Below are 25,817 nucleotides of genomic sequence, written 5' to 3' on the forward strand. Positions count from 1 at the left end.
ACATTTTGGATTTCCTGCCCGACATAATTAATTACCACATGGACCAGCCATGTAAATGATCATATCTGTCCTCCACTGACTGGGCACCACTTCCGGTAGATTATTTTTTTCTGCGACCAACCGACCAATCAAAACTTGGTCGACCAAGACTCTTCTCATCAACTAACATTTGGTCGACTACTAGGGGCAGCCCTAGAAATTTTGGTCTTGTTTAAGGGATTTTGACATCCTCAAACTAACATAACAACAGTTGCCTACAACCAGTTAAAGAGACTGTACTTCTATCCCTCACAGCCTCGTTTTTATTACGGTCAAAACAAATTTATATGTCTCTGAAAAACGGCCATGCCATCTCAAAGTCAGGATTTCTCCAAATAACACAATTAATCCCTGAGATCATTATCCTATCATGCAGAAGAGACGAGTTTAACGAGTTGGACAGCGGGTTGATTGGATGTAACATCTTGTGGAGTATCGCGTCCGCAGGCGGCGGTAGCGGCAGACGAACCCGTTGCCCTGCAGATTGTGCCTTCTCGCGTCCGCCCCGCTCCGCCTCACATTCGAGTGACAGCAAGCGCACGAGACGCATCTCTGTACAAGCGCGCAGCCGCTGCAGCAACAACAACCCCGAAAGCACAGTGAGCTCCCGTGTGCTGTCATTGTACATCCCTCATACATTCTTCTGCCGTCTCTCAGCTAGGGAACACTCTTTCCGTTATAGCGGAACCTCTGACATTTTAATTCAAGTTGTTGCCATTGAATAAGAAACTTAGCGTGGGAACTGGGAAGGAACCGGTGCACCTTGAAATCTTCGGAGCGACATAGTCACATACCGGGAAGCGAAGCGAGAGGTTTGCTTTATAAATCAGCTGCGTGGATGCGTTTATCCGCGTAGGAACGGACACGTTTCTCCTCACCATTTGGATGTGATTTGCACATCACACACTTATTCTGTCCAGGATGGGATTTCTCGTGCTGCTCGTGCTTTGCGCTCTTTCCGGACCGGTACGCGGGGAGAGTAAACCCAAGGCATGTTCGGATCTCCGGCAGTTCTACAACAGCAAGGGGTTCAATCTTAACGGAGTCCCGCAATCAGAAATATCCGGTGAGTAAAACAGTCCTTCGGTCCAGATGTAACCTATTATAGACTTTGAATATAGACACAAACAGGCTACATTACTTTATTGTATACAAGAACAAGGACATTTAAATATATATTTTCTCTCAGTACATAATGCAATACATGTATTGTACAATAAATACAATAAGTAGTTCGGACACAGTACAGTAAATATATATTATAGTACAGTTGGCTATACAATAATTATATAAAATGCCATAGAGGTGGCTTAGTGTCAAGTGAATGCAAAGGTTATAGGCTAGTACATTTGATACAACTTTAAACTTAAAAGTGAAATTGTAAGAACTGCCTAAATCTTACTGTATTTGACTATATTATTTTAGTTGATCAAATGTCATGACACCTTTATGGTAGAGTTATAGGCAATTTAGTCTGCTATTAAATGCATCCTTGAAGTTGATGGAAACTAGTTAAATGGTCAGTGATAGATAGATAGATCCAGATTGTTCCTGAAAGAAAAAGAGAGAAAGAAAAAAGAAGACCTGGCAACATTTCAATGTACACACAATATAAGTTGTAATGATTTAAACCTCTGGCCCTGAGCTGTGCTGGTGAACTGTCCACACAGTTTTTGTAATTTCATGCTTTGACTACATACACCAAAAACCTTGGTTTGTCTTTGTTTCTACAAATTATTCTACAATCTAGTGCTCCTCTAATGTGCGTACCACTGCTGTCAGGCTACATTTTTCCACCTTATCCTCTGTGTGTGACGCACAAGTTGATCCAGGCTGGTATTCCCCAATGATCATGAAACGTCCTCCATTTAGAAGATTAATAGAGGTGAAAATCAAGCTTTAGCGGCTGGAGGTTAATGTGATGGAGTTAGTATCCACATAAACACATACATCACCTCCAGAATCTTTTAATCAATGTGATTCATTGCTACGATCACTTCAATTAGACGTTAGCAGTGATGATGAGTGGTTTGTCACTGCTCTCTATTAGACATTTACATTTATTCAGTTTGTGTGTTCCCTGGGAATCGAACCCATGACCGTGGTATTGCTACTAGTGCCAAGCTCTTATCAGTATGAAACTGACTGGAGAACATCTAAATGTTTTGGGACTAATGCCATTTCGTACCCCACATATATCTTTTAACCAGTCAGAGAAAATGAGATTTAATTGAGAGTAATTGTTTGAGAGTGTGGAGTTTCCCCCAGGAAATGTTCTGCAATTATACTGTGCTACATTTTTAGTTATCAGCAGAGATGTTTCTCTGGGTTTCCACTCAAGAGCTGACATATTACCCTCCCATGTGTGAAGCTACGGGAATCTGATTTTGTTTTTTGTGATTATTAAAGTTGCATGACTGTTGTCAGCTGTCTACACTGGAAATATGAACACAATCATGGCTCTTTATTACCGGCTTCTGTGACATTATACATGTACCCTTTCCCATGTTTTCCCTTCCTGCTACCATTCAGTGGTCAGCTTTACTCTTAAACGGATGAGTTTGGAGTATCTTCAATTTTTTATAGAAGTCTTAAAAGCTTTTGAATTTATAAGGCTGGATTAGAACTTTCTGGATTGTGTAACATCTTTTACTTTGACTCATTTGAGGTGGACTCAAATCCCTTACATTTGAGCTTTTGGCAGACACGTTATTCAGCAACTTTCTTTGCATTCATTTAATTCACTTCATTATGTTTGTTGCTTGGGATTCAAACCCACGACCATGGGTTTGTTAGTGCCTTGTTCTACCAGGTGAGCTACCCTTGAGAGCTATGTTTGGCCCCAATCATATTTGTGAGTTTTGTGTGTTTGTATAATGTGTCTTTATCTAGTAAAACACCACAAAACCAATCCAAAAGCAGCTGTCTTATATCAGTCAAATGTGTTGTTGTACTCATTTACAGAACATGAGTAATGCTATTCCCTTGGTGATTTGGAATGGGTAACTTGGGGAGCTGTGGCACACCCTGTAACCAGCCTGAACAACCTGAAATTACCCATACAAGACCCTGAGGTTATGAGAATACACAGCGATAATCTTTACCTGACTTCATTTCAGCGTAACATTGGAGGAATTCAGTGATAGTCATGGATAGCTCTTGTCTGTTCTATCCAAATTTTCTCAGCTCAGGGATCATTTTGGGAAAGCAAGCCAAATTTATCTCCCCTCTGTCCTTATTTCATATCCGTTCCCTTGCTCTGTCTCTCTCTCTCTCTCTCTCTCTCTCTCTCTCTCTCTCTCTCTCTCTCTCTCTCTCTCTCCCTTATGTAGTATTGAGAGTGACACCCAATTCAATGGCTATTATTTAGTAAGGATTTAGAACATGCAAACCATTGCAATGTGACAGAAAACTGTTGGGGAGAATCTGATAATTCTATATATTTATATTTATTTATATAAATATGGGATTATATAAAATCTTTTATAAAAGAGTTTTAAACCATACACCAAACCAACTAGCTCCGAGTTTATTCACAACATTACTAACATTGATTTGAAGCAAAAAAAAAATTGTAAATCGGATGAAAAGATCCAAAAGATGTGTACTTAACCTATTTAATGAGGGAACGAGCTACAATCCCATGAAGCATTGCAAAATGCATAATCAATTTAAAAATATAAAGCTATTTATTTTGAAGTTGTTGATTATAAGTATATAAAATATGATTGCAAAATATGCAGATAAATTCAAATACACAAGTAGTTTGAGAGTGTAAGGAGACCATGATGGGTGAAAGGTGCCATGTGTTGTTCCTTACAGGCTCCATATGGTTCTGATTAGGGCGGGGCGGGGGTTAGGACATCTGCTGCCTCCCAGGAACAAACTGAGGCCCCTTTGTACAATGAAAGGAGAATCGATTGCATCATTCACTGTAGGGCTCGTTTGGAACGCTTTGGTGCAGTTTCCTGATTGGTGGATAATTTTCATTAAGGGTGATGTTTAGTGTAGTTATTCATTAGAAATTCCTCTCATAATCTCAAAGATTTAACAATGAAGATGAAAAATGGCTGCAACAGAAGCATATCCCATCGATTAGGAACGTTGGAGCTCACGGTTGGTCTGTAAGTTATTGATAAAATCTATTTGCCTATGGGGAAAATAAATGGGATTTTTACTTCCAGAACCAGACTTTTGCGCTCTTTTGCACCAGCATACATTTTTATATTTTACTATTTAATATTGAAGTCAACATAAAATGCCGCTTGCAGCCCATTTCGCTTCCATAATATGATGCATTTCCAAGTGAAACAGGACATTCCAATGGGGAAAAAAATGTAGGGTAAGGCATAATTTTATTAATTGGCTAATTTGGCTAATTCAAATGATATTGTGCGACTGCACTCGTTCGAATTCCTACGACTTTCACTACACACAATGACGTCGCTGGACATCTAATATGTGACAATTTCTTGCTTCCGTCACACACAACAACTTCCTATCATGTTTACACACCCTACTGATTGGTTAATTTTAGATAAGGGGTTTGGGTAAGGGCATAATATTAATAATTATGTCCTTAACACAGTGTGCGGAACTGGCGCTTCTGCATTAGACATCCGGGAATTTGCATGTGGTGAAGTTGTACGAGTTTATGCGAATAACATTGTGCATACAAATTATGTATGACTTTTCAGGAGATCAGGTTGATTTCTAGAGTAAATGGGGTCAGTTTTGCTTTCATGATTTTAAGATCATAATGTTTTGGAAATCATTAAGTGATCTTAAAATGTTCTGTAATATTTATTGAAATAAACCTGCACTTGAACAAGTTGTACTGATGATATCTCAGTCTATTGAATCCAACAAATGCTGAACTAATTAGTGCTTGTAACATCTAATAGTATCAGGATGGAACCACCTAATGTAACATGTAGCATCTCAACCTCATGTAACTTGATGATGTTGAATAGCGCTCCCTAGCTGGAACCATAGAGCTGGCATTGGTCATAAAATAGCTGCTGTCCTGTTAGTCATGTTAAAGTCATGGATGCAGCAGAGCATAAATTTACTAATGATGTCCGTGAGCTGTGGCAGTCCATGGCAAGATAGCTGCTACTGTGTCTGCTGAAGGCAAATTAAGTTATTTTTGAATGTACATTACAATATTTATGTGTACATGCTTTCAAACTGCATTTTTTTTGTTAACCTCAACTCAATAGCAAGTTGAAGAATAATGGAGAACAGGACATTCCTATAGACTCACATTTAATTTCCCCCCACTCTGACAAACACACACACATACACAGACACAGTGAAGTGTTTTTAGTGCTGATGCAGCAGATGTTAAATGCATTAAGCTGTAATCTGCTCTCTGGAGCCTGAAACTCTCCACACAGTGTTTGATGTCCTACAGAACCAAGGAACTGCTCAGCGAACTGCATCTGTACAGAGAGAGGAATAAAAAAAATACAAAATACTTTTTTTTTTAAATAAACAATTCCTAAAACAAAGGAAAAGAAATAGTTGAGGAAGAGAAAGAGAGTCTTTTAATAAAATAATGTTTCTTGTAATCTGCTGTCCCCTTCCTGATGCTGTAGCATAATTAATGTGATCGTTTCCTGGCTGAAAAGATCAGCACATGTTGCATTTTGGATGCTGGTCCAATGCATGGTACCATGTGGTGGTGTCCACAGCAGGGTTATTGTAGTTTTGAAATTAGTTTTAAATTGTATTTTATTTTCAATCTGTCCAATTTAGTTTAGTTTTCATATATAATTTAGGCCCATTAAGGATTGCGCTGCATTTACAAAACCTGTGCTATTTGCTTGGTACAATTAACATAGTGTTATTGCTAACCTGCATTGAACTTAATTTTAATAATAAGAGATGTTTGTGTACACATACCATGAATCATGGCAGCAGTCATTGTAATTCACCCCCCAATCAAACCAAGGAGTGAGTTATTTTTGCACGCGGCACAGCTGGTGGATGGGGGCAGTGTGTAGATGAGTGTTTTTTATTTTTGATTTCAATTTTTGATTTCTTGTCATTAAAAATAAAAATACTGTATATAATATAGTAAACATTTAAATAACATATTTAAATAAGTATCCCTAGCAAGAAGGATGAGAGGCTTTTATATTTTTAATAAGAAAACAGTGCACTAAAAGGATTTGGGTCACAAAACAGCTGTGTCTTTAAATGCTTTTTGAAGGAGTTTAGAGAACCAGCTGCTTGGGTGAGTTTGGCAGGTTATTCCACTAGCAAAGAACAATTGGAGTGAAAGCCCTGGACAGTGATTTTTTGCTTCTTTGAGATGGCACTATGTGGCATCGTTCACCCGCAGAATGCAAACTTCTGGAGGGCACGTAGACCAAAAGTAGCAGAGTGTAGATAGGGGTACAGAGCCGGTGGTTGTTCTGTAAACAAGCATCAATGCCTTGAGCTTAACACAAGCAACCATTGGCAGCCATTGCAGTTTGATGAAAAGAGGCGATGATCTCTTGGTCACTGCTGCATTCTGGATCAATTGCAGATGTTTAACTTTACATGCAGGAAGGCCTGCCAGAAGATCCGTGCAGCTATCATAGGATAGTCACACTGGAATGAGAGGTAGAGTTGAGCGTCATCAGAATAGCAATGGTAAAGCCATGTGCTTGAATGAGAGATCCCAGAAATTACATGTATATGGAGAAGAGGAGGGGCCCAAGTGCTGAACCCTGTGGTACCCCAGTAGCTAGTTGGTGAGATTTAGACACAACTCCCCTTCAAGACACCCTCTAGGACCCACCTGTGAGATAAGACTCAAACCAGCAGAGCACAGTTCCTGTAAGGATAATTCAGAATCATAATCTGGTGGTTAAATGCAGAAGAATGAGAACAGATGATTTGGATGAAGCTCTTTTGAAGGCAGAGTGGTTGCTTTCTAACAAGTTGTTCTGGGAGGGAATAGATGAGACATGGTTGAACAAGACTCATTCAAGTGTTTTCGCTATGAATGGGAGGAGAGAGACAGGTCTGTAGTTTTCTAAACGTGCAGGATCTAGTGTGGGTTTATTAAGCAGTGGGGTTACCGAAGCCTGATTAAATATATTGGGGAAGGTACCAGTGAGAAGAGATGTGTTAATAATGTGTGAGTGTTGATAATATTGAAGGAGAAATAGCTTAAAGGAGGTCAAGGGGGCAGGTAGTGGGATGACTAGAGAATCTATGACTGGAGATTTTTATAGACTTCAGCCTCAGACTCAGAGTGTGGTAAGAAAGAGGGAAGCAGGAGGTTGTGTTCTGACTGCTGAAGGTTGTTATTTTGTATGTGAAAAATGTCGCAAAGTTATCAGATGTTAAAGAGGGTGGAGGAGGTGGGCAGAGGAGAGAGGTAAACATTTTGAAGAGTGTGCTAATGTCAGGGGAATTGTTAATCTTGTTCTGATTGTAGGCTGTTTTAGCAGTGGAGAAGGAGGAGAGCAGGGACAGATACTAAATCTCCGCCACTCTGAGTTCAGAGCAATGTTCACATATTACATCAGATTGCCAGGGGCTGAAGGGTTTATCATGGGCCGGACTGGATGAGAGGGGAAAGGTTCAATCTAAGATTTTAAACGTGAACAATTGGATTATGTCTGCTGGACTGTAATTGTTTTACTTATTTTGTTTATAAGTATCTATAAAAAACAAATTAACAAATAATATCAGCAGTCCGGTTTGCCTATGCACTGTTTGACATCTCAGACATTGTGTGTGTGTGTGTGTGTGTGTGTGTGTGTGTGTGTGTGTGTGTGTGTGTGTGTGTGTGTGTGTGTGTGTGTGTGTGTGTGTGTAGAGAGAGAGAGAGAGAGAGAGAGAGAGAGAGAGAGAGAGAGAGAGAGACACAAGCTTTATGTACCGTAATTTCCGGACTATAAGCCGCAACTTTTTTCCCACGCTTTGAACCTCGCGGCTTATTCAATGATGCGGCTAATATATGGATTTTTCCGCTTTCAAATGTTATATATATATATATATATATATAAAAAAACATTCTGTGACGTGCTCAGTTTTTTGCGGCGTGAAGCTTTCATTAGACCAATGAAATTGCCGAGCGGGTTAAGGTCAAAACAACTTTTTTGTTTACTGTTTAGATTAAATCGACGGCTCAAACTTCCCATCATTCTGATTACGGTAGTAATTTTGTCACCCTCACCATGGCAAAGACATGGAGAAACGCATATGATGCAGCTTTCAAGTTGAAGGCGATTGATCTGGCTGTTGCACGGGAGCTTGGTCTTAATGAGTCGATGATACGACGTTGGAAACAGCAGCGTGAGGAATTGACTCAAGTGCAAAAAGACAACTAAATCTGAGGCTATACTCCGACACCGAAGGAGATGACTTCAGTGGTTTCAGTGCACAGGACGAGGAAGATAGTGACCAATGACTTTCTTGGTAGGCTACTGTTTACTGCAAATGTTTTATTACAAGCCGTGTGTGGCAGCGGGGGCGTGGTCAAGCACCGTCCGGAGAGAAAAGCTATAAGAGCGCTTACACCTGCGCTAAATTATGTCTAACACCGGTGTCTAATTTCAAGTGCCCTGCTTCACGTGTCCTTCTTGGGAAAACTGTCACACGGGCACCAGTGTGACAGTTTTCAGCAGGGCACTTGACGTTCCAGGTAAGGCTTTTAATGGCCACAGCAATGTTTACAATCAATTTTATAAAGTTTCTCAATTCTTCTATGCGCCAACACTAGACTGGCGTGTGTCACTCTCTCAGCTCTGTGGCTGCAGCCTTTTTATGCCGCTCTCCCCATGCTTACTGAAATTAGACACCGGTGTTAGACATAATTTAGCTCAGGTGTAAGCGCCTTACCGCTTTTCTCTCCCGGACGGGCGCTTGACCACGCCCCCGCTGCCACACCGTGTTTCGTTAAAGCCTCTTTATTTTTGTTACAAGCCGTGTTTCGTTAAAGCCTGAGTAAAGTTAATTTGTTTCAATGTACCGGTAGGCACCTGCGGCTTATAGACAGGTGCGGCTTATTTATGTTCAAAATAATATTTTATTTAAAAATCAGTGGGTGCGGCTTATATTCGGGTGCGCTCAATAGTCCGGAAATTACGGTAAACAGACGTGGCTGCATGCACCGGATAATCACACTCAGCATGCGTTCACTGTGAGTATACAAGTTTTAAACTGTTATTGTGGTGCTTTTGTGATAGTAATTTTTTTGCCATTTACAGAGCTTAAAAAAATAATACAAATAAATGACAAGGTTGGAAAACACTTGGTTGAATTTTCTTTTATTAAAAAAAATAAAAAGCCAAAAATAAAAAGTTCTATCGGGAAGACTAGCAGCTGTACATCATCGCACCATTAGCTGGGTAATTCCTAGCCAATCACATGTAAGCCATTGCTTTATAAGTCTGCTCAAAATCACATTGCTGTTTCAGCATGCTAACACGGTAACCTCCACCACCCCACCACCACCAGTCGAGTCCCGTACTGCATGGGGGTAGGCTCCTCGCCCCGCCTCCTGTCTCCGGCCGGATATGACGGTTCAGAGTACAAATTCCTCTGGCCGCCAGACGGGGCCTACGCCAAAGAGAGACATTACTTTTCTGTTTATATTCATTTAATAAATGTCATCTTAAATTCCACTCAAGTCTGTGAGTCTTCCTGATAGAAATAAAATGACCACAAATAAATTTTCATTTTTGTTACAGAGTTGATTATTTACATTTACATTAATGCATACGCTTTTATACAAAGCGACTTACAGTGCACTTATTACAGGGACAATCCCCCTGGATCAACTTGGATTTAAGTGCCTTGCACAAGGACACAATGTTGGTGGCTGTGGGGATTGAACCAACAACCTTCTGATTACAAGTTATGTGCCTTAGCCCACTACGCCACCACCACTCCAGCTCTCTTCATCCCTGGGTGGGCATGAACCACCAACCTTTTGGTTAACAGCCAAACGCACTAACCGATTGTGCCACAGAGACACATATTATAACATATATGTGTCTGAGACTATTAACAGTTTCAACTAATTAAGTTTCTGCTAACAGTAGCAATAACACATGATGGCCCTGAGAAATGTAACAGTGTTAAACGTATTTAAATTAAGTTTAGTCAGCAAAGAGGAAAAAAACGGGATTATACATTCCAAAATGCAAATTCAGTTTTCATTTTCGCACCTTCATGTTGTCCCAGATATATATGGCTTCTACTACAGAACACAGATGTTAGGCAGAAGTCACCATTCACTTTCACTAAATGGTTAACTAATGCAAAGTGAATGATGGCTGAGGCTGTCATTGTGCCTAACATCTCTTTTGTGTAAGCAAAACGATTTGGAACAACATGAGTGTTAGTAAATGATAACAGGATTTTTTTTTGGTTTAACTAGCTTAACCAGCAAGACTACCTTGTACAATCAGCATTAACCTGTCTGAACCATGATTTTATGCTGGTCCAATGCAAACTTTTCAGCTGGGTTGATCACTTGTCAGCAATTTTGTTTTGAGAGCAATTGTCCCATTTTAGCCAGACACACCCGACCCTTGAGTTTTTTGTAACTGGTAAAACATAAAACTCTGTTTCCATACAGACAGCGAGACCTTGGCCTCCGTCCCAGGATGTGAAACGCAACTGAATATGATACTTTTGAAATCAGATAACACCAGGACAGTGCCGTGATGTAAATCTGCAGTCCGTAGCGAGGCCTATTGAATTATCTAGGCACTAAATATGACAAATAACTGACTCAGATTGTAATACATGCAGTGGAATGTAGTTCTCAGCCTTCCTGAGAGTGAAGGGCTTATGGCCGTCCCAGAGGAGAGACAGAGATGGAGAGAGACATGTGACAGGCCAAGGAGACCTTTATATGATGACATTTTTGATGGATTTGCTATTGTGTACATCCTTTGAAGGCAGCAAGAGCGAGAGAGAGAGAGAGAGAGAGAGAGAGAGTAACATTGACCCCACAGCTGATAGTTGTGAATTTACATGATAGTTCATGTATCTGTGTAAATTAACTTTCATTCAACCTTGGAGACAACTTTAAACCAGCTAAGACCAACACACAAGTTTAGGCTGGTTTAAACGGTTGATTTCACCAGAGAATACCATAGTTTGTGTCCAAAAACTTGGTAATACCATGTTACTTTTTTGTTTCATTTATGTTTATACAACTAACCCTAATGTTGTCATTATTGCAAAAATCAAGTTGTTTTAATTACACATTACTTAAAATGTCAAGTTTTGGCTCATAACTCAAATATTTATGTTCCTTGAATTTACGATTTTAAGTGTTAATAACTCAAATGATTGGTTATAATAATTTAATTATAATCGGTTATAATCTTTATTTGAGCAATGTAATTGTATTATCTAAATTTGAGTCAATTCAACAAAAAATATTAAGTAGAAATAACATTTATTTATTTATTTTTTGCATTTAGTTACTTTAACTTAAATAGATAAGTTTATTCTGTATGAACACCAAGTTAAGTGAACTTAATTAATTAGACATGTTTTGGAAATGCCATTACTCAATTCAACTGAGGGAATGAGTTTACTCAATTAGTTTAGTAAAGTCAACTTGTTAGGGTTTCAGTGTACTTTTGCAATTATTTTAAATCAAGCCAGTGAAGTTTTGTTGAGTCTGACTCTGAGAGAAAGAGAGAGAGAGGGGGGCACTCTGTGTTCTCTGGAAAATAGTTTGTTTTAATTGATATAATCTTAGCCATATTCAGTGCTGCAACAAGCCTTGATGATTCATCATAAAAGAGCAAAACCTTACGCTTCAAGTATACACAGATATTGATGCTTTCTGACTTCAGGATGATCTCACTGGTTTCTTTTTCTCTGATCCTGATTACTGCCTTCTAACATTCTTCAGCCTATGTCATAGTCTTGCAGAGACATCCTGTGCACACTGACCACAGAAACATTTCAAAACCCACAGCACTGACTCACAACATCAGATCTCAAACACATACACACATTTCAGCATGTGTGTACATGTCCTCTTAAAAAAGGCCCACAAACTCCCCTAATAAGTCAGCTGTCTCCCTCTGTCTCTCGCTCTGTCTTGCTGTTTGAAGCTCAGCCTGACATTTAAAAAAAAGCTGATTGGCATTTCTTTCTTGTTTCCTGTTAAAAGCGTTCATCCAGAAATGAAGATTCTGTCATCATTTACACACCTCACATGTCATTCCAAACTTGTATGACTTACTTTCCTCTATGGATTAGAAAAGATGATATGAGGTACGTTTTTTCAGCCGTCTCTGTTTGAGAGGTATTTTTCCAATTCATTTTTCCCCATAGGGATTACATACAACTTCGGAGCTCACAGTAGGCATGCCTTAAAGGAATTCTTGGTTCAATACAAGTTAAGCTCAGTCAACAGCATTTGTGGAGTAATGTTTATTACCACAACATTTTATTTCGACTTGTCCCCCGATTTCTTAAAATATATATATATATATATATATGGGTTGCACTGAGGCACTTACAATGGAAGTGAATGGGGGCAAAAAGGTATAGCAACAAGAAGTAAACAATTTGTGTGGTAGCATGAATTTTAGTTACTTGCTAAACGTTTCTGTGTAAAGTTTAAATTTTACAACTTCATTGCCATGAGGATGTATCACCTTAAACCCTAAAACGACTGCAAAACGATTGTAAAACAATGATTTAAACAACATTATAGCTCAATTAATAGAATAATAAACAGAATGATTAATGTCATTGCTTTTATAAAATTATAATCTTTCGATTTCTGCCTTTAAACCTTCCAAAATTTGGCCCATTCACTTCCATTGTAAGTGCCTTACTGTAACCGCAATGTTTTATTTTTTTTTAAGAAAAGGATGGACGAGTCAAAATTATTATTATTTGTTGTGGCAATCAACACTATACAGCAAATGCTGTTGATTGAGCTTAATTTGTGTTGAACCCGGAATATTCTTTTAAAAGTTTATGCGTTTTAGTTAAGAATAAATATCCCTATGGAAAAAATAGAAATAATAAATTATGGAATTTTACTTCTGAACCAGACTAATGCGCTTTTCTGTTTTCTATTATTTCTTTATTTTTTAAAGGGTCGAGGCCTTCAATATGTCCTACCCCAGTGTCCTTGTGGTCTTCATGGGCTCTTTAAATTCTAAAATTGTGATTTGTATGCCATTTGGCTGAGAACCCAATCTAATCCTCAGTTAAACAAATGGATATCATGATGATATCTAAGTTAAAATGATATTATAACTTCTGACATGTGTTTTAAAGGATTGAGTTATGATTCATTTCTTGAATCACCGAGCACAACTAACCCATGGAGTTTCCATAATGACTGTCTTACTCCCTTAGCAGAACTTAGAACAAAACTTGGAAATTCTTAGGAAATTGTCAAGTACTGTTTTAAATTTAGCTCATGCTACAGTCTCTGAGCTGACGCTTCTAACAGCAGCCTATCTCTAACCCCTGGAGTCTTGGAGCGCAATGCTTCTGCAGTTCTGTAAGAGCTAAAGAATGGTTGGGAAAAGAGACACTAAATGCACTAAAATCAGAGTTCAAGCAAGAGAATTCTGGGAAATGTGAACGGGCAGTTTGATCTCACATGTGAAACTCTGTGGGGCATCCTGTTAAAGCAATAATTCACCCAAAAATGTAAAATGCTGTCATTGTTTACTCACCCTCATTTTGTTCCAAACCCATATGGCTATTTTGTTCTTCCGTGGAACATAAAAGTAGAAGTTCTAAAAAATGTGTAAGTTGTTCTTTTCCATGCAATCACAAAAATAGGGACTGAAGCATTCAAACTTCAAAAAGTTTTCAAAAGCATAATAAAAGTATTATATATATATACAGGTGAAACTCGAAAAATTAGAATATCGTGCAAAAGTTCATTAATTTCAGTAATTCAACTTAAAAGGTGAAACTAATATATTATATAGACTCATTACAAGCAAAGTAAGATATTTCAAGCCTTTATTTGATATAATTTTGATGCTTATGGCTTACAGCTTATGAAAACCCCAAATTCAGAATCTCAGAAAATTAGAATATTGTGAAAAGGTTCAGTATTGTAGGCTCAAAGTGTCACACTCTAATCAGCTAAACACCTGCAAAGGGTTCCTGAGCCTTTAAATGGTCTCTCAGTCTGGTTCAGTTGAATTCACAATCATGGGGAAGACTGCTGACCTGACAGTTGTGCAGTTGAATTACTGAAATTAATGAACTTTTGCACGATATTGTAATTTTTCGAGTTTCACCTGTATATATATATATATATATATATATATATATATATATATATATATATATATATATATATATATACACATATATACATACATACACACACACACATATATATATATATATATATATATATATATATATATATAATAAAATAACTTTTGGAACTTAATGGAAGATGTGTTTATTAATTATTTATTATTAATGAATTATTGAAATTTCACTTTTTTTTTCTCACATAAAGGTTTGTACTTCAGAAGCTAGATTTTAGAAGTCTTGGAAAATATGGTCATATGGAACAATTATATGACATTATTATGTTACATTATTATTACTTTTTTATATATATTATATATATTTATATAATTTAGAAGCTTGACAGCCCCAGTCCTCATTCCCTTTTATTAAGTTAAAAGAAGTGGCCAGGATATTCATATAATTATTCTTATTTTGCGTTCCACGGAAGAAAAAAACATTTTTCTGAGGGTGAGTAAATGGTGACCAAATCTTCATTTTTGTTTGATCATTTGGTTAAAGTTGGTTATCTCTGTCATGGACATTTATGACAACGAGTTTGCAGCAGCGCTACAGGACAGTGAAATGGGGAAGAACATGTTCAGTTTGGTTGTGCTCATACCAGCTGTAGAGAGGTCTGGGAAAAGAAGAGAGATTTCACTCCATCCATTATAGAAGCATCTGACGTAATAACAGTCTTTAAATGTGCTTAAGAGGAACTTTCATTATGTACAACATTCTTATAAAGGTTTTGCACATACGCAAGCACCAAAACTATTGAAAAAGTGCAATGAAGGGTGTTGCAGATTGATGCTGGGAAGACATAAATAAATAATGAAAAAAGTTAATTTTATGTCACCATTTACTCATTTTATGTTGTTCCAAACCCGTATTTCTTTCTTTCTTCCATGAAAGACAGCCTCAGTCCCCATTACCTTTCATCATATGGAGAAAAAAAAACAATGTCAACATTCTTCAAAGTTTCTTCTTATGGAAAATTAACTAACAAAAGGGGAATGATAGTCTCAGTCACCATTCACTTTCACTGAATGAAAAAAAAGATGAAAAGAAGTAAAAAAGAAAATTATTTTTAATAATGAAAGAACAATTAGAAAGATTTAGACTGGATTGGTGAGGTTGCAGTCTCATTAGATCTTTTATTTACTTTTTTATACTGGTTTAATTTTTATTAACAGTCTGTGGAACGAGCCAGTGAGAATCTTCATCCAGCTGTGAGAAAGGAGGATAGAGTGAGTTTGTGTGGAACGAAACATTGGTTATTTAGCCCAGAGAACACAATGCTACACAATTCATAATTTTGTGATCCAATAATGTGTAGTTTGCCTCTCCCTTGGCTCAAGATGAATTTATTAGGACTCTAATGAGAATTTTCATTGTGTTCCAGAAAGATGAAGAGACTTTTAGTGAACAGTACTCTAATTGCAGGGCTTGTCCTCCCTCAGGCAAACAAGGGTTAAGTGTCTTGTTGACAGTTTCTATGGAGATTGAGAGGGATTTTCATAAATGTAGTCCATGGGTCATATTTATTTGGGAATAACATTTTAATCTTTGATTTAGCAGCTCAGATCTTTAAAGGGATAGTTCACCCAAAAATGAAACTTATCTCATAATTTACTCACACTTATGCCATCCCAGATGTGTATAACTTTCTTTCTTCAGCAGAAAACTAACAAAGATTTCTAGAAAAATATCTCAGCTATGTAAGTCCATAGGCAAGTGAATGGTGATCTGACCTTTGAAGCTCCAAAAGATGTAAAAGAGAAAGTGGAGATTTAGAGTAAAAAAGGTCATACATTTTGATCTGTTTGTCACCCACATCTATTATATCGCTTCTGAAGACATGGATTTACCTTCTTGAGTCTTGAGCATTTTGTTGAGTTATGCCATGTGGTTGGGTCACATAGGAGAGGGCCTCCTTTCACAGCTATTGTGACAGATTTTCATGCTGGACTAATTTAAGAGAAGCTTCTTTAAAACTGACTAGCTACATCTGCTATAAAACTCTGAGAGAAGTTATTCCATGATCTGCTATTGACTCAGTGGATGCCACTCTGGATCAATACTGCAATATTTAATTATATCTAACTTAAGTTGATATAAGGATGGATGGATGGACTTCAGTGGAACACAAAGACCCCATTTACATCTGGTGGTAAGATGTGTCTCAGGTGATCCAATTACAAGTGAATGAATTCATGTTCAACATAACCAGTGCAGTTTAAAACTCTTATTTTAGTGCAGTGATTGATTTACAGGTGAGTGTACTCGAAGGAAAGCCAAGATTTCTCCCATTGAATCTCCCAATGTTTCGTACTTTTATGTTTCCTTTATGTGATTTTTGAAGCTACAACGGTCTGACAACCATTCACTTGCATCATATGGATCTATAGAGCTGAGATATTCTTGTAAAATTCTTTGTTTGTGTTGTGCTGAAGAAAGAAAGTCATACACATCTGGGATGGCATGAGGGTGAGTAAATGATGAGAGAATTTTCATTTGTGGGTGAACTATCCCTTTACCCATTAAGTTTCCACTGCCTTCTTGTTTGTACACAAAATATGCAGGAGGTCTGGTGTTGTGTGGATTGCTGATGTATCTCAAAAGTTTAGAAAAATCGAATTTGAGAAGGATCTAAGAAGGGGTGGAGTTACAGGGCCTCGATGCTGGCCTGACAAAACAATTGTAATTAAGAATGAACTAATGGAACTTCAGTGAAGACAGCACCTTACAAATGTGAGATGAATGCTTTACCATCACCCCACACCCCACATTATTTGAGATATTCTGTAAGTTTTTAACCAAGTTTGACCAACATGCTAAGGCTAGCAGCAATGCATCACATGCATTTTGAAATGTCACTTCCTTCAGCTGAAAAACAGCGAGTGCTTCTATGTAGTAAAAACCATATACTACATGGCTGAGTGCATAGTGTAAATTGTAAGTGCATGCCGTATAGTGCGTCATTTGGTAAAACATATTTACATTAAAGCTTGGTTTGGGGGGCCTGGGTAGCTCAGCAAGTAAAGAAGCTTTCAAGCGCTCTGTAAATCAGCAGTGCATTTCTGTACCATGCAACAATGAGAAAGACTTGTGTCGAGGTGAGATGTAATGTACTGTAATGACTTTGAGTAGAGCCACCAATAATAGTGATGTGTCAGCAATTCTCTCTCCCTTACTGTCTCTCTCGCCCCATCCATCTCGCCCTTGCCCTTCCTCCCGTGTGGATTTGTGATTCCATTTTGTTGAGTTATGCCATGTGGTTGGGTCACATAGGAGAGGGCCTCCTTTCACAGCTATAGAGACAGATTTTCATGCTGGACTAATTTAAGAGAAGCTTCTTTAAAACTGACTAGCTACATCTGCTATAAAACTCTGAGAGAAGTTATTCCATGATCTGCTATTGACTCAGTGGATGCCACTCTGGATCAATACTGCAATATTTAATTATATCTAACTTAAGTTGAAATAAGGATGGATGGATGGACTTCAGTGGAACACAAAGACCCCATTTACATCTGGTGGTAAGATGTGTCTCAGGTGATCCAATTACAAGTGAATGAATTCATGTTCAACATAACCAGTGCAGTTTAAAACTCTTATTTTAGTGCAGTGATTGATTTACAGGTGAGTGGGTGGTGCTTCGCTGCTGTCTGGGACACATCAGGATGGATTAGCATATACACTTCAAATGCAGTGTGTGCACATGTGTTTTGGACTACCTCCAGATGTGTTTTTTGTGATTCAATCACAAAACATTTTGTACCCTGATTACACCTGTATTTAGCGCTGATCACTTGTGATCAAATCACCTGAAACGCATCTGATTACCAGGTGTAAACAAAAGGAAATATAAGCAGAGATGTAAGGACTGACAGTCTAAGTCACCATTCACTTTCATTGTGTGCAGAATGGATACATTTGAAATCGAATGGTGACTGAGGCTAACATTCTGCCTAATATCTCTTTTTGTGTTCTAAGGAAGAACGAAAGTCTTGTAACACATAAGGGTGAGTAAATGATGACAGAATTTTGATTTTAAGGTGAGTTATCTCTTTAAAACCAAGAAAAGTTAATGAATTGTTAGCAATTTTTTAACACTGACCATGTCAGAAATCTTGGCTTTCCTTCGAGTACACTAGATGCTCTTTGGATCATTCTACAGGGTCAACCCAGCAGACATTTTTGATTTTGTCCATACTTTTATGCTGAAAGATAAACAAAAATAGTGATGAAAGCCAAAAATATTATATTCCATGGATCAATATTTAGTGAGTAATCCATTATTTTGTACAAGTGGGTCATAATGAAAATATACACCTAATTTTGGAGCAAAAATACAGGTAGGTAAATAAAAATGCCTTTGAAAGGTTGCATCATCATCATTTTATTTTCAAACGGAGATAGTCAAAACAAAAAAAAAATCTGAAAGTTTTTGAAATTTGGTTGATTTGATAGTTGCAATAACTTGTGGACTCCATCCCCGCTCAAGTTCATACTCTCAGACAGTGGACCCCACTGTATACAGGCAGGCAGACAGAGAGACAGACAGAAGACATTTATAAGTAATTCTAGACACAGTGGTAACAATAATCTAAGAACTCTATCTGATATACATCCATGAGGCAGCAGACACACACATATATGCTAAGCACACACTCTCTGATTCTAAGTATGGTGTCCCAGTAGGCAAGCTGCCCTTGGTGTACCTCAACCCACTGAACAAAACCAAATCCTACTCTGATATGACGTCGACGCAAAAAATACGTAGACGCAAAATATGCGCGTCGATTCGTCGGACCCAAAACAAAGATGGCGGCGCCGGCGAGTAGTAGAAACACGAGTGGCTCCTCAGACTATCAGAAGTACAAGGCGGCATGCACTCGTTCCTCTAAAGTATGGGAATTCTTTAATTTAAAAGGAAACAATTCCGTGATATGTCGTCTTTGCAAAATGGAGATGGCCTTCCATTCTAGCACCACAGCAATGCACCAGCATCTGAAGAGGCGCCACCCGGGAGCAGTTGTAGATGACAGAGCACCGTACATCTTTTTTCAACTCCCCACTTTGCACTTGATGTTGGAGTAGGCTATAATACGTTGTCGACACCTAAAGTTTTCGCTTATAGCTATTAATAATGTGCTATGAATGTCGTGAAAAATACATAGAGGACACTGACAATGCGCTGACAGACAGGACCAAGCAGGTAACATTTAATAAAGTCTCAACTTTCAAATTTGGTCATTCAAAGAAAATTAAACCATAAATAGGCCTACTATTTTGTGGCTCTTTAATGTGTCGTGACAGATTGCCTCAGTTAAAGCTGCTCGTGAACCGATCATCTTTTCCTTGGTTAATTTATAGCATCAAATAGGCTAAACATGAATGTAGCCTACATCAGAAGGACTGTTGTTTTAACCGCGGAAAGATGTCAGTACAGTAGCCTACAATCCATTATTCAAATTCAAATCCACCGACGTTAATCTTCTCTCTCCTGACTACTTTGTCGGACAAAAATGGCGTATTATGATTGATTGATCAGATCGCCAGTCTATCAAACTCCCGGCAAATGTGTTTTTTTTTTTTTGTACATTTTATACAACCCCACCCCCGATGAAACCGGTATTGTCACAAGTCGATTAATCGAATCGAAATCGAATCGGACTGGAAAAAATGAATCGTTAGATTAATCGATGCATCAAAAAAATAAATCGCTAGATTAATCGTTTAAAAAATAATCGTTTATCCCAGCCCTACTCTGATATCATGCTGCACAGACTTTTTTAAAATCAGAAATATCTATTCTGAGATCATACTGAAAACTATGTATAATACAGCGTGGGTCCAGTAGGGTAATTTCTCTGTACACAGGTACAAACCTGGTTGGATTTAAAGAGACCTTATTATACACACAAACATACACATGACTGAGCATGATCTGTCTACATCAAAATGCTGGATTATCTCTAATATTTATGAACAACTTTGGCTCAGGAAACAAAAATAGACAAAGAGAGAAATATATATAGAAAAAGAGAAAACAATATAGGCTTTCCAGGTTTGTTTGTAATTTCACACACAAACAGTGAGATTACAGTCTATACTTCTTCTTGCGCTGTGTTGTCTTAATTTTAGCTGTTTCTCATGAGAATGAGAGAGAAACGTATTACCCTGAGCTTTTAGCACATCTAAAAATACATCACTCTCATTCAACTCACAGATACATTGTATATAAAAAAAAATACAAGATCACACTCCTCCGTCTTGAAGTCTGTCTCCAATAGTTGATACACAGAAATGATCTGATTTTAAAATTGTTGTTGAAATATCCTGCTCAGTACTTAAACCAATCTAATGCTGATGAGTTATTGTAAGATAATTATAAATTATTAAAATCAATAGAACATTGTTTAGAATTAACACTAGCTTATTGATCCTTCAAAATCAACAATCACCAAAGATAATTATCAATTATCAAAATCAATAGAATATTAATAAGGATTAATATCACCGGGGCACAACCCTGGAATCAGTGACTAATAACCAGACATTATAAGAGTCTCAATATTAGATTGTTCTCTTAGGAAAATCAACATCCGGAGAACATCAACATTCAAAAGGAAGCAATGAAGGGTTGAATCCGAACACTGACATCCCCTGCCAGCCTTTGACACAGGTGTATGCAAAACAAACCAAAACACTTCTCTTTGAAATATAACAAAGTTTATTGATGCAGTAATATCAATTAATAATCAATACAATGCAGTCAATAAACTTCCAACTTCTAACTACAAAATAAACAGTGACATGATTAGATATGGTAACCAAAATAAGCCTATAACACATGAGAGGAAGGTATGTGTGTGTGTGTGTGTGTGTGTGTGTGTGTGTGTGTGTGTGTGTAGGAGTGACGTGCACAAAATTGCGGACGCGACTCTCGTGATTAGTACGTCATGCGAGATTTCGCGAATGTGGGCGGAGAAATGCCGGTTAATGGCCATTTTGGCTCATAAACCATCCTGCGTCCTGCTCTTTAATGGATAAACTCAGTGTGCCGGTCTCACCCGCAATTGAGGAAACACACAACAGTCCAACGAGGTTGGATTACAACACAGCAAATCTCATTCGTGGTAACAGTATGTTGCAGTAATACCTAAAGAATTATTAGCAGCAATGAGCGGACTCAGTGGTCCATAAATTGTACAAGCAGTTACCTTGATACACAAGAATAACACACTATAATATTCTATCTCTGCCCAGACGTAAACTTCATACTTGAATCGCGTGAGGACGCAGGTAGAAGGTGTGTTCATCCATCCTTAACTCCGACTCAGTTCCTCGAGGCTCGGGTGATGACGGGAGACCATTTCCACACTCTGTCGGCAGGCAGTACAGCTGCTGATTCTCGGCGGGCTGACGGAGAAATCAGCGACGTCACCTTGGTTGAAGAGGGAAGAGAAATCTTCTTTCTCCACTTCTGCAGGCAAAAGGCAAAAGGAGTGTTCGGTGGAACAGAGTAATCTCAAAAACCTACAGCGAGATGGAGATTGTATGGGCAATGAGGCTACACCTGAGAGCAGCGATGAGCTGCATCTACGCACGGCACGCAAAGTTGCTGGAAGCGGTGCCCAAAAGGATCTCAGAGGTATTTCTACTCCCGATGACTTCATGGTTGAGGGGCGTTCTGTTGTGCGCCTCATCCAGTAGGGGCTGAGAGTTCGATCCTTTGGAATTTCACACATAGGTGTAAAGTGAGCAAGGCTTCATGGGATTTGTAGTCTGTTTTGGTCTCCCTTTGTTTGATTTCGGCGTGTTTTTATCAGTAAGATTTATGACTGTGTGTGTGTAGGCCTCAGTCAGGCTTTGACTGTGTGCAGGCCTGCCATTGTCTTATATCTGAATACATGAGGCCTAACAGCTACCTTCTGCCTAAAGGTTTTCAGGCAGGCCATCACCGGGTGGGCACACTCGCTCGTAAGGCCACCATTATGGTGACCGAGTCCAACTCCATACCGAGAAAAGAGATGCTCTGCACAGGGGAGAGCTTGCTCTTTTCTCAGTTGACCTGAAGACCCATTTGGTCGAGGTGCTGAAGAACAAGGTCCCTGTGCTGCTCCGCGAGCCCGCAACTCTGGCCGGTGGCTGGGATGGGTAATCGACCCCGAAAACCGCCACTTTTACCTGTTTGCTGGCTTCCATTTGACGGAGGCTCTAGAAGGACGGCCTTGGCGAGAGGCAGAGAGGATGCAGGATTTCGGAGGCCTGTAGGTGGTTGAGTTGCGCCATGGCAGGATGTGTTTAATGGCCTCTCTCTGCTTCTTCACCGTCGAGAACTGATGGGGAAGTCCTTGACACTGTCGCCAAAGAGGCGGACCTTATCTTTGTCACGCATTTCCCCAAGGTTGAGCCACAGGTGTCGCTCTTGGACCACCAAGGTGGACATCATCCGACCCAGGGTGCATGCCATGCCAGGTCTGTCGCAGTGCGCAGTTCCTGCATGAGCCTTGGGTCAGACCTACCCTCAGGCAGATCTTTAAGCGTCTTGGCCTGGAAAACATGCAGGATGGCCATGGGGTGCAGGGCAGAGGCAGCCTAACCCATGGCATTGTAAGCCTTCACCACTAACGATGAAGAAATCTTGTGCCTTGGAAGGGAGCCTTGGTCGGTTCCTCCAGGTGGCTGCACCATGGCGCGCTCGACCTGCGGAAGCACAACATATCCCCTGGCTGCTCCACTGTCGAGGGTAGACAGGGTGGATGAGCTCGCAAAGTGTGTATGGATGGAGAAAGGCACCTTCCATGACTTCACAAGCTCCTCGTGTACTTCTGGGAAGAAAGGCACCGGAGCAACTCACCACCGCGCTCCGAGCCCAGAATCCAATCATCCAGCTGCGAACGCTCAGGGTAGGGTGGAGGGTTCCACTCAAGCCCAATGTTCGCAGCCACCTGGGTAAGCACTTGTCCGCTTCCCCACCCTCTGATGCTGAGACGAAAAACACATCCTCGTCATGATCCGTGAACGAGATATTAAATCCACCCTGAGGCGGACCGTCTGCCTCGCTCGTGAACTCTACGCTCAGAACGAGCGTGCTGGAGGATGGGAGGTCCACGGGAACTGAGCTCCCATATCCACATCTAAATCGCCCACAGTGCTTGCCGACCCAGCTGTTTAAGTTTCAATGCAGGACAGACGAGGTCAGGAAGCATCTGCAGTGGCACTCTGCTTTACGAAGAAGGAAGAGAGCCGTGATCATAACGTTCTCATGGCATGTTCTCATAATGAGAACATGACCCCTTTACAAAAGCTGCATCGGCGTGCTGGTGTCCCAAGCACTCGTGACAAATTTCTTTGTCATCGGTTGGGGAGAGATAACTGCCACACCCAGTAGCACAAAGGTGAAAGGACATCTTTAAAAAGACACAAATCATTTGTGCTAGCATTATGCTGTGTTAGAATATACTCTTTTTTTACACCTGTAGACTTGAAGCAGGCAGGGGAAATGCAACACTCACTTTTTTTTGCAAAGGTGACCGCTGATACATGCCGCAATTCCAGCAGGCAAATAGCAAGGTGACTGGATGAACACATACATGCGCTCGGATCCAAAGAACAAGTCTGAATGAGTGGTGCACGCCATATCCTTTTATACCCTTATGTCCTGGGCGGAGAGCGGCATGCAAATTCCACTTTGGCCTTTTCTGAATAAAGCAAAGGTGCTTGGGGCTCTCATGATCAAACCCCTAGTGTCACTACATCGACACAACTTCGAGTGAGTGACAGACAGGGAACTCTACTTATCAATGTTTTACCTGTCTGCCACAATATTTGAAATCATTTTAATCATCTGATTTAAAAAAAAAAAAAAAAAAAATAATATATATATATATATATATATATATATATATATATATATATATATATATATATATATATATATATCAATCAATTATATTTATAATTATTTAAATATAACTATTTATAATGATTTGGTCATTATATATTTAATAATTTTTTGTTTAGGGGCTTTCTCAGCAAATTTGTATATATATTATATATATTTAATTGTGATGAATTAGATAATATAAATTATTTGATTCAGAAATGTAATCTAGTATATCTATGTAATCTATGCCCTAGTATAAACCTTTCAATTCAGAGACTAATTCTGAGGTTGTGAAGTGATATACCTCTGTAGAAGCCATAATTCAGTGTGATTTTAAATTAATCTTTTAAATATTGTACTTTCCTACATTATTTTATTTAATATGGGATTATGGGTGTTGTAACCTTATAGCATACAAGCCTGAAGTGGTGTTTAAACTTTGTGCACAATGCATTCTTCTCTGATTACTCATACAAGTTGGTGATTTCACAAGTGGTTTTAAAACAATGAAGGCAAAAATTAAGTAATCATAGTCTCTCTCTCTCTCTCTCTCTCTCTCTCTCTCTCTCTCTCTCTCTCTCTCTCTCTCTCTCTCTCGTTAACGAATAAGTCCAACTGTTTAGAAAAGTGATTACCATTGTTACATGAGCTGACTAATTTTTGACTGCTGTTGTCTGACATCAGGCAGAAGAAAAATAAAAGATTTAGGCAGAATGAGGAACAAATAACCGAAATCATGCACTCACTCTTTCCACCTCTGATCTAGAACTAACTAACACACATCTAAATGTGCCCATCTGAACATTTATTATCTAACATGTGAACCTTTAATGAGCCTTACGTTGTTTTTTATTTTTTGTTGTTATTACAAATTTGTATCTTTTTAATTCAGTATTGACATTGGGCATTTCTACCACAATCTCCTTTGTTTTAGTTGGGAAACCCTGCCATGTAGACATATTAAATAAAGCTATATACTGTATACAGACTAAACCTTACCTCATCACGAACCCTACCTTTAAAACAACTTTCTTTCCCCCATATTTTGAATATAAAACAACATTATGCTACGCATGCACACACACACACACACACACACACACACACACACACACACACACACACGTTGGTGCAGCTATCCTTATGAGGATTCTCCATAGGCATAATCATTTTTTATGTTGTACGTACTATAGATTATGTCCCCTAACCCTAAACCCAACCCTCACAAAAAACTTGCTGCATGTTTACATTTTCAAAAAACATTGTTTAATTTGTTTTGTAAGCGATTTGAATAATGGGGACAATAGAAATATCCTCATAAACCACATTTAGAGCATAATACCCTTACCTGTTTGTAACTTAAAAATATTTCCTTGTAAACCACCCAAACCCACCCACCCACTCACGCACAAGCATGCACGCACACACATTTTCTTTTGACCCCGATATAGACCCGATTCAGTTATTGACATTCCGGGAAAAAGCAAACATGAGATTAGTTGCTTTTTATAAAATAGATTTAGCTGAGAATCAATCACACACTCATAGCGCAGGCTTGACTGTGGATGAGCTTGTATTGATATAAATGCTGAAGGAAGACTGGGTCTGGATTTTC

At 38.9% G+C, this 25,817-nt stretch overlaps 1 protein-coding gene and 1 non-coding gene across 2 annotated transcripts in view; one reads left to right on the plus strand and one right to left on the minus strand.

The window, feature by feature from the left end:
* The first annotated feature begins 367 nt into the window (after positions 1 to 367).
* Positions 368 to 25,817, plus strand: part of LOC127645601 (glypican-1-like) — a 118,572-nt gene continuing 93,122 nt past the window's right edge. The window contains exon 1 of the mRNA XM_052129263.1: positions 368 to 1,105. Within this exon, the coding sequence (XP_051985223.1) occupies positions 961 to 1,105 (145 nt within the window). The 5' untranslated portion in view covers positions 368 to 960. The remainder of the gene's footprint in view (positions 1,106 to 25,817) is intronic.
* trnan-guu (transfer RNA asparagine (anticodon GUU)) lies at positions 9,949 to 10,022 on the minus strand. Its single transcript has one exon. It is a non-coding gene; the product is annotated as a tRNA-Asn (tRNA).

This window comes from Xyrauchen texanus, chromosome 6 (assembly GCF_025860055.1).
Source record: "Xyrauchen texanus isolate HMW12.3.18 chromosome 6, RBS_HiC_50CHRs, whole genome shotgun sequence".
In the NCBI taxonomy this organism is placed as follows: domain Eukaryota; kingdom Metazoa; phylum Chordata; class Actinopteri; order Cypriniformes; family Catostomidae; genus Xyrauchen; species Xyrauchen texanus.